This window comes from Anser brachyrhynchus, assembly GCF_964034855.1.
Source record: "Anser brachyrhynchus genome assembly, chromosome: 2".
Lineage (NCBI taxonomy): Eukaryota > Metazoa > Chordata > Aves > Anseriformes > Anatidae > Anser > Anser brachyrhynchus.
Window position 1 is genome coordinate 23,910,544 of NC_137695.1, and position 13,073 is coordinate 23,923,616.

A 13,073-nucleotide genomic window follows, 5' to 3' on the forward strand; every position below is an offset into this window, starting at 1 on the left:
TTCAAATGGAAGGGAGACAATAATGTCACAATCAGGTTCACTGAAGGACTCATATTTGTGCAGAGAAGCAGGACTATGAGGAAAAAGTGAGTGGTGCAGTATTTCTTTTGCATAACAGGAACAGTTCTGTCCAACTTAGAAGACACATTTCTATTCTATCTACATTTTAAGTTAGTCATTTTGAAATATAACTTCACTGAAGCTTTAGTGGGCACTGAAGATTTAGATTTACACCAGTCAGCAAAGGCCATCTACAGAGCAGCTGAAAATCATAGAATTATTAAGGTTGGAAAAGACCTCCAAGATCATCTGGTCCAACCATCCCCCTACCACCAATATCACCCACTAAACACTGTCTCTAAGCACCATATCTTAACACCCCAATCGACACCCACCACCTCCCTGAGAAACTCGTTCCAATGCCTAATGTTCTGAGATCATCTATCATTTTCTATCTTTTTATTCCTTACCCATATTTTTTTCAGTATTTTCATTTAACTGCCAAGATTATAACTCTAGCAGTCATAAAACCACATTCCTTGCCAATGTTATCCCAGAAGTTGTTTCAGCCTCTACAACCATATCCCAACTATGACAATTCTGATAACCTTTTTGTTCGCAGGTTGTCCTTTCGTCTTTTTGGGACTGATGCTCTAGGTACATAATGACAACAGAAATTATATTTATTTTTATGGCAGAATTAGCATTTGGAAATGTATTTATTTCATACATAGAAAATATTTTCAAAATATCAAGTCAAATGTTAACCATAGCACTTACATCGGACATAGATAAAATCACACAGATAAAAACCAGACAGCATCACATACCATTAAGCAGGCTCAGTGTATCTGTATTGTCCTAAATATTCAAATCAGATTTAGTCTTCTATTAGGAGAGTCAATTACATCATATACTTCCCTTCATAAATGTATCATACTCTGTCTTAAATAAAGGTTTCTAGACAGCCTGTACTTTAACATGAACGTTATTCTTAAGTCTGTTCCACAGATGACAAAAAACCTTCTGGATTCTAGCCTAAATAGAGAGAAGGCAGGTGACTTAGCTTTCTTTCCTTTTTATATTATTTCCATCCTAGATATAATGTCCTATTTGAGCTGTTTCTGTGCTACATGGCATTCCAGGCAGTTCCGTTCACTTAAATAAACTAATTTGCTAATTACTTCCTTTAAATATTACTGTTTGCAATCAGAAATGATCTAAATTCCCAGATTCACTTTATTATGTATTTCCTTTAAAATTAAATTGAGTTCATAAAATGTATACATACAATTTCATATGTACCTTTCCATTAGGTACCTAATTCCCTAATTCCCTTTGCAGGTCAACTCTTGATCAGTTTTTTAGAAGGGTCTGATAGATGTAGCTGCTCAAGTTCCTCTGATTTCTGAAAATGTGGTGAAGATGTTGAATCACACTAAAACGTTTGAAAAATGTACTCTATTCCCACAATGAAGATTTTTAGTTTTGTTATGTTCCATTTATAAAGTTGAGAAAGTGTTAAGAATGCGTTATTTCTCAAAAAAGTACAAGTCCCTTATAAAAGATACCAGAAGCTGCAACATATTAGAATATATAAGATTTGTTGAAGATTTGAATGGCCCTGCTGGCACATTTCTTCAAATTCATATGTTCTATAAGGCTGATTCTAATCAACATTGCTGATTTAGTTAATGAATGAGTTAGGAATAGGTTCATGACAATAGGTTTATGACTCTTTAAAGTTACAGCTTTTTGATGGATCTGACCTATTAGTTCTAGCAGGTTTGTACTCTGAAAATCATGTTGGATCTGCTAAAAGCATTGCACTTCTCATGTCTCAGTATTCCAGAGGCACATTAAAGTGGATATAATGCTGCTGGAATAGGCTGAGTGTGAAAAATATGAAGATCTTTGTTTGCAAAATTTAGTGGCTGCCCTCTATATGTCAGCTGAGAATTACAGTATTGCTGCTTTTGAAGGAAAATATTCCTTTGCAATAGATAACTGAAACTCCGCAATGTTGATTCCACGCTAGCAGAAACTATGCATAGGGTTTTGAAGGTGGAGGATTGTAAAATATGTGTGGGGTAAATGAAAATGAAAAAATCCATATTGTTGGCTTCTGCTGAAATCAGTTCCAAGAATATGGGTGGGTAGGATTCCCTAGAAGAACCCGCTGAGGTGACCACTATTTAGATGAACTGAAAAGTTATCAGCCAGTAGACACGTGATTATGGCATACTGTCCGTGTTTCAGATGGTTAGAAGACCATTCATGCCTACTGTAAGAGGATATCTATCACAGCCGAACAGAGTTATTTGCTTTTCATCCTATCTCCATGGCTACTTCCCTAGAAAATTCTGCAGTTAATGCATTGGAATCTTGTCTAGCTAAAAAAGAACATTCAGGGAAAAGCTGATTAATTGAACAATGCTGATGTTCATTTGTGCATCCTAATATTGGGACATTTGTATGATCCTCAAGTTTCACATTGCACACATGTACTTTGATTAGCTCTTGTTTTCTATCATTTATCCAATGAGTTTTAGAGATCTTTCAGAAATGTTGCTATAGATGCAGGAAAAAAAAAAGGGGGGGAGGGGGAGATCATAAAAGTTGTGTGTAGTTATCCCAAGGGGTAGTGAATGAGCAACTCAAAACAAAAGTCTTACAATTGTTGTCTCTACTTATCTGTGTGCAGGTCCTCAACATCCAGAGATGTGTTGTACTGGCCCAGACAGTTTTACACATTTTCCCCCAAAAAAACATCATTTACAAGTTCTCACATGAACTTTCAAAAAAAAAAAATTACAGTTTGAAATTTAATCATATTCTAAAATGCCTATTTTAACCATGTAACTCACTAGTTCTTAAATAACTTACCATTACTGACCTGCTCAAGGGTCTCCTGTGTATGTCTAGACCTTTCTCAAATTGTGAGAACCAGTATTTCCTCAAAGGCTGTATCTACATGTCTAGCTGTATCTTCCCCAACAAGCAGGTCTAATCTCTCAGGCATAGTGATGTAGAAAGCATTATCAGCCACACTGCATCCCAAGGAAAAAAGGTTATGCCCATACTTGGCCTAAGTCTCCTCAGGTCTGTGTGGTACCCTCAGACATATTGTTTGGCTTTATTTCAGTCTGTCTGAAAAAAAAAAAAGAATATGTGAGCACTGTGTTAAAATACTGCATGGGTATTTTTGTGGTTGTGGCATAATGCTGTGTGCATTTTAATGGCAAGAGAGTATTGCATACCTTGGGGAAGTCCATGAGATTGGGGTGCCTGAAGGCATACAGGTTGATGGTTGTTGGGGGACTATATCGGGCATGGAGAGCCTGGTAAAGTCTCATCCTTGCTACCTATAGAGCATGGTCCTTGAACTGAATGTTATTCGAGAACTGTGCTCAGCTTTGTCTCAAAAGGATATAGCAAGTTTACTCTGAAATGAAAGTCTGGGAATAAACTATCATACACAGAGTGGGGATGATGGAGCACCAGGTTCCAGGATGAAAGTTATTTGCTGGGGTAGATGTACCCAATAGTATTTTACAGCTGACATTTCACCAATACTGAATCAAGTGGAATCATTACCCTCAGCATCTTACATATAACACTACTATTAACATGTCAGAATGTGATTTGCCTTGACTTTCACTGTTGACTTTCATTTAATTTCTTTTCTACTCTAACCTCCTGGACCTTTTTCCTTGCACTTCTGTTTACTCAGCTATTCACAATATAGTATTGGTGGATGTGATTTCACCCTCCAAAGTGAAGCATCTTACTGAATTTTATCTTGCTGATTTTAGTCTATATCTTATGATTATTGCAGTCACTTTGAATCCTGATCCTGATCTCTAAAACATTTGTGCACCCTGCACTGTTAATTAATATAATTCATAGATTTCATACATAACCATAGTTCATTTCATCATGCAAGTTTCTAATGAATCTCTTAAAATTCTCTAATGTAGAATCTGATTCTGTAGCATATTCACATGCTTATATATGTCCTACTTATCCTTTAACCTCTTTTCTGAGAATCCCCGAGCCCCTCAGTAGCAGCAGCAGTATTTAATACTAGCACTCATTATCTAATCTGATTCATGGACCTATATATAAGATATAAAACTCTAACAACCCTGCTTGCTTATGTATCCAAAGAGAACAGTCTGTCATTTATTGAGCTCTGCATTCATGTAGCAGTTAGATGTCCTATCACTAATTTTCTATTCCAGTCTAGAAATAGGTGACCAGAAATGGGATAATGATGCTACATTTTTTCTCACATTCTATTTGCACTATGGATTTACTCCACAGTATCTGTAGAAATCCATGGGTTTATAGAAAGCTGTCTCTGAAAGTTTTACTGTATCAAGTGACCTACTTTTCACCTTAGTCTGTTTGAACATAGCAGATATATTTACTATCAATTCCTGAGGCAAGCAGTGTAATATTGCTTTGTCTAGATCAGCATACTTTAATGGCCATGCAGTCTATTAAATATCTTTTACAGACTCTGGATTTAATAAATGATTTTTAATTGACTAGGTGTCAGTGGCAACATTCTAGAAAACTCAGTTACATGGGATTTTTCATTGATTTTCCCTATATTAGAAAATGAAATGTCAGATACCATTAATTGCATTTTCACAATAAGAAGCATACTGCAAAAGTAACTGCTAAGTGAAGCACTTCCAACCTAATGTGCAATAGAAGTATTCTTGTTAAATGAATCCCATATATAAACATTTATTACAGTTATGTGCCTCTGTGGGCCAAATTGATGTGAATGTAATTACAGTCTATAATATGGAGCCATTTTACACATTTCCAGGAAAAAAAACAAAACAAAAAAAAAAATCAGGTGTATTCTGCACTCATTTATCCTTATACAGTATTTATCTGCATGCAGCAACGTAGCAGATGGTTAACCCATGGTTTCTAGGAGCATTTACTTACATCTCTGACATGAGCTTGTACTTACTATTAGCTGCCCATACCTCAAAGACAGAGGTATTAATTTACATTATCTTACAACTATACTCATGTTTACCCAGGCTACACGACATTTTTAAGTGGTGTATGATCCTGAATAAAATCTATGAGACTGTGACACACATGCTCATTATCGTTTCTGGTTCCCAGTTTGAAACATATTTATGCATCTTTCTAACTTTCTTGTTTCTACATTAGTGTAGTAAACCTTTTATGATCACATATGTTTTCTACAGATGTAATTGCACATTTCTTTCACTTGGTCACATTTATTTTGCCAAAATTGGCCCATGGACTCTATAGTTGAAGAGAGATGATATTAATAGTCTGTATGTGAAAATTCATTTGATTACGCACAATTTACTGTAGTGGTAGAAGTTCTTATGCCTTTGCAGAGAAATAAAAACCCATGACCTTTCTAAAGTATGTGATGTTGCATTCAATTTCCCTGCATCTGATCGATAAGCAAGCAGGAAATTATATCTTTTGCCATGGTAGACAAGCATAATTAAGCAGTAAGGCAATGGAGGTAGTTGTGATTATCTTAGGATGCACCTGGGAGCTGCCTTGTTGCTATTTTAAAACATCTTTATGCTAAGGGAACTGTATTAATTTCTGCTGAGAAAGATAAAGTTGGCAGTTTGGAATGCTCATGAACAGCAGTTTCAGTTGTGCTTCACAGAGAGTAATGCTGTGCGTTCACCCCAAACAATTAGGCTTCTTCTTCAACAGAAACAAAGATGGAGCAGGCTGTAAACATTTAATTGACAGTTCAGAAGCAGGAGAAAAAAAATGCTTTGGATGGCTGCCAATGAGTGTAAAACTTACATTTTTTTCCAGATTAAAATAAAAATATGTTGCCCCCAACACTTGACTTCCGAGGAAGGCATTGCTGCATAATTAATGCTATTGCATCCACATTCTAATTTATGCATTTTAATTATACCAAAGGCCCGGTGAATAATTAATGCTAGCAAAACAATGGATCTGAAGCATAAGCTGAAAAGTATCACTTTTTAATGGGCTTTGTAAATTTAAATAACTAATAAAAGCTATTTAACTGTTTAATTGCAAGAATATTTCCCCCTAACACAATCAACTACTAACTGCCATGACTGAGCAGCCTCTCAAGTGGAGAAGTGAAATAGCTCAAGCTACTTGCTTTTAGAAATGGCCAATCTGAGTATACCACAGTACACTAATCCACCTGAGCCATATGCATGCAAGAAAAGTTTATTTGAATGTTTGCCCTGTGGGAAGGACTGGCATGATGTTGGCATCATCTGTAAGGTGTAAAATTAAATTCCAGGTACAAAATTCCTCTTTGACCTCCTGTCTTCAAGCTGGTCAGTTCACACAAGGTTCATGGGGAGATTTGGAATTGAATATAAAGAGATATGATATAGAATTCATTATCTCTGAATTCAGCAATCTAAAAATTAAGGATGTAGGCCAGGTTAGTAGTTTAGAGCCTTGCAGTTGTTGACAGAGAGAGATAACATCTCTGGAGAGAGTTTCATCTCATCTTAAAATAGGCTTTTGAAGTAGATAAAATTAATCATCATCTGGCAGTGGCTATCGTTTTTCTATTTCATATAGAGGAAGCTTAGGATACTACCTTAGGTGCATGGTCATACACCTAGCATACACTAGACAGGCTAGTTTAGGTAAAGTTACTCTCACTAGCAACACCAGCCTCTAAGATACCATGTGAGAAAGACCTACTGACACCAACCTGATGTCTTACAAACCAGGGCAAAGCTGGAAGGCTCACAGCACAAACTCATCCAAAGAGCTCCTGTGTCACATGGACAGCCAACATCCCTGCTGCTTGGTCAAGTCCCAGGCCTAAAATTCACGACTTTCATTAAGAAAGTCCTTCGCTCTAGAGAGGCTCAAGAACTGCACTCATGTTGATCTGCCCTGCACGAAGGCTTCCCTCCTTATCCCTGCACTCCTGCCAGGCAGTGCGACCGAAGAGGAGCAGGGTGTCCCAGACAGGCAGCATCTCCTGGCTTTGGCATACTTACAGTTTGTCACAGGCAGGGTGATGAAACCATGCCGACACCAGACAGTTATGTCTGCATAGCATGGAAAGTCTGGTGCTTAAAAGTACGCATTTCTTTAGATGAATAAAATGATACAGCAAATGATAAATTACTGCAATCCCTGGCAATAGCTTACACACACTCAAGTAATATTAACTTGTCAATGCAAATATAAAATGAATTGCTTTTAATGACTTCTTCATTAATTTTTTTCCATGTCAGAATTTTGCATATAAAACTCTAAGGTAAAACATTTAAGTGTAATAATAATAATAAGATAATGAAGGACTTGTAACAGAAATAAGATCAGCAAAGGCTGCTTCCAGCTTTGAATATCAGGACCTTTATTTAAGTGTATTATTTGTAGGTTAGTAGCTAATAACTCCTATGTTTTAAGTTTTCTCTGTGTACCTAATATATATTGAAAGTAAAGTACCTGACTCTCCAGAGAACCTACCTGAGTCAGTAAGGAGACACAGAGGGAGGAACCACTTGTTTTCCCTTTCTTTCATCTGTATTTGCCTGAGACTGGACATCTTCCAGCACTATAGCAGCATGAGAGTTGTGCTAGATCACATCAGTGGCTGTGGCCTGTGTCTGGAAGGTGATGGTTGCATTCAGTAGGATGCAGCTCAGGTAGGATGCCTGGGGAAGGGACATGGTGGCATGGAAAAGGCTCCTGCTGCAGTGGCACTCCTCCAGGGAAATCTCAGCCAGCCATAGCCAGCAGCTGTCTGGCCCTGCTGAATATTTGATGCGAGGTAGAAAGCAGAACGCAAAAGAAAATATGTCTTGGTATCAGGCTAAAACTAGTTTCTTTCTTCTGAGCAACAACATCCAAAAGAACAAAGGCACAGAAGCAGTGCCAACCAGGAGCGTTGTGGAAGTTAATTCATCCTCCTGGTGATTTTGATGAATTTATCCTCCTGGTACTCTTCACTATTCAGATTTTCTACCGAGGAGCCAGGCAGTGTCCTAATGTGCCTTAATTCTCCATACTTTGCTTACTGTGGTACCTAAAACAAGTGCTAAGAATAATTATTCAAGAAATACAACTATTTAACTAAATCCAACTTAAAACCCAAATATTTTCAGCCTGTACTTTAATACTAAGATGGTGCCCAGTGAGTTAGCAGTTCTGGTCAATCTAGTGTTTTTAATGTGGATGACAAAAACAGCATGAGCTCATGATCTGTAGCAAAGTGTCTCCCTTTGCTTCTGCCTTTGCAGGACTATGCTGAGAAGGAGAAAGCTGCAGCCAAGGCTCTGGAGGATGTGAAGGCTAACTTCTACTGTGAACTGTGTGACAAGCAGTACCACAAACACCAAGAATTTGACAACCACATCAATTCTTATGACCATGCTCACAAGCAGGTAAACCTGACAAATATCCATAGATATTACAGTCGTCCATCTTTCATCCTTCCTGATTGCGGGGTTTTCTAAATTCACTCAAGTAGAAAACAAGTTAACATTTGATGCTTTCAAATTTCACACAATATTTTTCATTAAAATCAAATGTAAAATATTAGTTGTTTTAATCTTCATCACAATTTAAGCCCCTTTGTCTGAAAGATCACTGTAGTTTTAGATAGGTGCTCAGTACTAATATTCACAATGAAATAAATACATTAAAATGTGAAGTTACTTATAAATTAGAGGGGGACAAAGAAGCACTTCCTCAGATATCCAGGTCCCTCTTTTGGATTCAGAAGGCATAAGATCATGCTGTTTCAAGCTGGTCATGCTGTTTCAAGGGCTGAAAAGCAGTTTGTTTTTTTTTTTAAAAAAAGAAAAAAGAAAAAAGCATTGTTTCTGAAGTTGAAATCTATGTCCCGTAATGACTCTCAGGGTGGAATACATTTTGCCTTACATGCAGAACATGATATAAAATGACAACTATTGTTGAAGAACAACATATTGGATTATTGGGAGAAGGTAATAGATGCTAATTATTTGTCATCATTTTTGCATCTACTTAATTGGGTCTATATATGATAGGTATATCCTACCGATGTATGCCTGTTATTATTCTATGTTTGCTTTCTGCATCCTAGTTTTTCCTCTGATTTTAGCAAATTGCATATTCCTGTTGGCATTATGGAAGAAAAATGCAATTAGTTGTTGAAAGAATTTCAGAACTCAACAAAAATCATTGATGAAGTTCAGGAATGAACATTTCTGAACCTCTGTTGTAACTAATCATATGGGTTATTCTAATATGTAAATTAGAACTGTAGCAAGATTCCATAAACGCACATTTTTCTACTGTTTTTCTACTCTCTCTTACATGTGTTACACAGTTCAAGTTCTCATGCATTTGTGTACATTCAAGCTGCTAGTGTATTAGTGTCTCCTGGGTGATCACTCTTCTGGGTACATGGGGTCGGGGCAAATATATGAATCATTTAGAAGCTGCAGGTATTTCTTCTACAGAACTAGAAATAGTAAATGTTAAGAACAACAAACAGCACTAAAGGCAAAACTTCTCACTCTCACTGCAAGCAATCTTATTGTCTTTTCTAGTATTACAGAGAATGTAAATCATCCTGGCATTTTCTGTATACACCTATCACAGCACTGCATGAATGAACTGGTTAACATCTGCCCACTCATCATGATGAACCATCCTGCTGAATTCAACCAGCCCAGGGTCAGCTGTTCATGGGCATTAATAGGACTCTTCTGGCCCATCACTCTCAAACCAGAGCTAGATTAATCTAACGTATTTATGTATTAACCTAAAAGCAATTCTTCACATTCCAACTCCATTAGTTAATCTGCAAAAATGGTTCTAATAATACAGAACAAATGCATTTCCAGATCCTAAACATGTGACACTAATCCCTAAAAATCCCCATTTGCTTCAGAAATATTTTTTTTCACCATTCAGCTGATTTTCTACTTGTCAGAGATGCAACTGATCTCAGATAGATCAATTTGTGCTATTCCCTGTTCTCCACAGCCCCTGCAGAGAACAGCTTACCCGAAATAAAACATCCTGCTTGATGCACCATCTATGTTTGTGTTGTTGGGCAAGAGAGGTTTGGGCAGCTTCCCACTATAAAAGAGAATGTTTAAGCAATAAAGCTCTCTTTAATTTGTAGGCAAATTCAGTGCTTTAAAACCAGCCATACTGATGGTACTGTGAACTAAGAGTCTGCATGGAAATGCACCACACATACAGAATATCAACTGGCAGTACAAGCTCACCCCACCCTGCCCTTTCAAATGTAGTTCAGAAGCTCAGTTAGTGCAGGATTAGCTAGCTGTCCTCCTGATGTGACAGGGTAATTCAGTCTCATCTCCCTTTTTACTTCCTGACTGCTCAGCCACGTCTGGGAACAGCATTACTTTGCCTCTAGGAATATCATGAACGCTGCCTTTTCTCTGACTTTTGTGGTTGGTCACAAAAAGTAACTTTATTCTTCTTACTTTTATCAATTTAGTCTTCAGACAGAAGTTAATTTACAGTTTCCTGTGCTTTTAGTTAGCTTAGCTTCAAAATGTTTGCTCCAGGAGGTGTAGTAGCCACAAGAAAAATTTCTTTCTCTTAAGGTGTACTTTCTGTTTCCCAGAAGATATTTGAGGATACCATTAGTCATATGCATGGATGTGCTCTGAACACTGTTCTTCTACTGGAGATTAAATGAAAGTCAGGGACTCTTTAGATTTCACTAACAATATAGTGTAGTCTCCCCTTGTGATTCCCCTTCTACTTAGAAATCTGTATTAAAGTGGCAATGCTCTTTAGAGAAGATATAAAGACAGAAAAAAAAAGATATTGCACTGAGTATTTTGGCATAAGCCTTTTGTTTCTCTTCCAGAGGAAACAGATTTTATTCAAAGACTTATGACTCTAATCTCCCAATATTATGGTATTATAGAATTAATTTTTGTGATCTATTTCGTTATTTCAACCAATTCTAAAGCAGAAAGTACTGAATTTTGGACCTAACAGTTGGCAAACAGCCATTGCCTTCCCTGTCCTTAGAAGACTGCAAAATGTTATGATAAGAATTTAGCCTTGTTTGTGCAACTAGTCTTTCTGTTGTGTTGACTTATTCTCAAGCAATATACTCAGGGACACTTTCTTTCTCTCCACACTGCATACATGCATATGTATACAAATACTACACATGTATATGCACATATATGCATACATATGCATACAAAGAAAACTTTGATGGAAAATTTTCTCAACCACGGATCCTTCAAGATCATCTGTGCCTGTACCTTCATTGCCTTCTAACATTAAAATGACCCTAGAGGGGTCTAATGTGATTTATATATCGTTTAGTACTTTTGACTGAGTATTAAGCAGCTCTTATTTGATTGTCTTGACAGCATTAGTCTTAGATAATCTTGCCAGCATCTTTTCTACTGCACTACTCTGTAATCATTTCTCATTGATATTATCTGTTATTGGAAAATAATTTCTCTCACTGCAAGGCTGGATATAGTGAGCTCAGAATCAGTCTGAATGGAAGCCTTCACTCCCACATGGCTTAACCTGAGCTCTCCATCGTTAAGCCTGATACTGCACCAAGGCTGAGGCAGGAGTGGGGGTGTAACCCCAGAGAGAACCACTCCTTCCCTGCTCCTGATCTTCCACTGCTGTACAGCCCTGTGCATGCATGTCTCCCTACCCCAGCACATACCAGCTAGCCCACTTGAAATCAACAGTGTTTTTCCTTTGTGTTTTTCCTTTGCTATGAAACCTATGACTTTATAAAGTCCTCAGCAGCAGTCACAGGCAGTAGCACATTTGGTAAATCTGCAGTATCTCCCATCCAAGCACCAAGGTGCCTGCATCAATGCTTGCTATCACTTGCTTGTGGTGTTCTCCTTAAGAGAAGTTGACTGCATCATAACTGATTATCTCAGCTCTATTGAAATTATCTGAACACTGCAAAGGGTCCTGGTATGAATTCATTCAAAAGTTGTTTGTATGTATTTAATATAAGCTGCTGCCTGAAAATATAACACATGTGAATACATGTTACACTTTGATGAAAAGTAATATGTAAGTACAGATTTTTTTAATAGGATTGTTAAGTCACTTGCATCTGCAAAAGGAAATAAAACTTGAGCAGAGATGTCTACTTGGTTAACACTATTAAATGGAATCTTTGGAATCTTTTAATACCTCCAGGTCATGCATAGCATTCATCCATTCACTTAAAGTAGAAGTAGTGGGAGCTTTCCATTTTTGTATAAATAATCCGTAGCAATCAGCTAGGCTTTCATATGTCAGCAAAGGAGAAAATTACAAATCCGTTTCAAGTACTGAAATACAATAATTGTGATAATAATAATAATAGAAATAAGCAGTGAAGAAAAACAAGGCTGTATTGCCATCTTGGGGTTTCTGACAACAAAACAGCTCTTTTAGTTTGTTGTCAAAATTTAGAGATACTGCCTAATCACATTCGTTCAGATGAAAAAAAAAAAAAATGAATTTTAGTGTTCTTGAAACACATAGTACTGTAAAGTAGGTGAACAGAATTTTCATTTTACACTAGTTCACATGTATGTATCTGTATATCGGTATTTAAATCCATGCATTCTAACACTTGGGTGTATTTTTTGCATGAAAGTCTGATTTAGTGTGTACAGCTGTAGGCACTTGCCATTAAGCCTTTATGGTACTTGTGGATTTAAACTCTAATTCAGATGGAGATTTATCTACTGTTAAACATCAAAGATAGTAAATATGCTTACATTTTCACTAGCTTTGCCTCTAACACCTAGAAAATACACAGATAAGTAAGCATAGAGAAAGATCTAGGAGTGAGTGTAGTACTGAGATTTTGTTCATTCATGTTTAAGGTCTTTATTTTCTAGCATCTGTATGTTTACTGGAGGAAAAGCTTATATTTTGGCCCTCAGGTACACATCTCTTAGTACCCAAACAGTTTTCATTTTGAGGAAAGGAGACTGGTTTGACAGTATCCAAAAGAGTTCACCTCAGGATTTGGGAGCAAAGGCAAACACAGCATCAAGAAACCTTCTTCTGGA

At 37.0% G+C, this 13,073-nt stretch overlaps 1 protein-coding gene across 2 annotated transcripts in view; it reads left to right on the plus strand.

Moving 5' to 3' along the window:
• ZNF804B (zinc finger protein 804B) overlaps positions 1-13,073 on the plus strand; it is a 235,734-nt gene that overhangs the window by 197,371 nt on the left and 25,290 nt on the right. For both annotated transcript variants that reach the window (XM_080582452.1, XM_080582451.1), the window contains exon 2: positions 8,283-8,426. In XM_080582452.1, the coding sequence (XP_080438578.1) occupies positions 8,283-8,426 (144 nt within the window). The remainder of the gene's footprint in view (positions 1-8,282; positions 8,427-13,073) is intronic.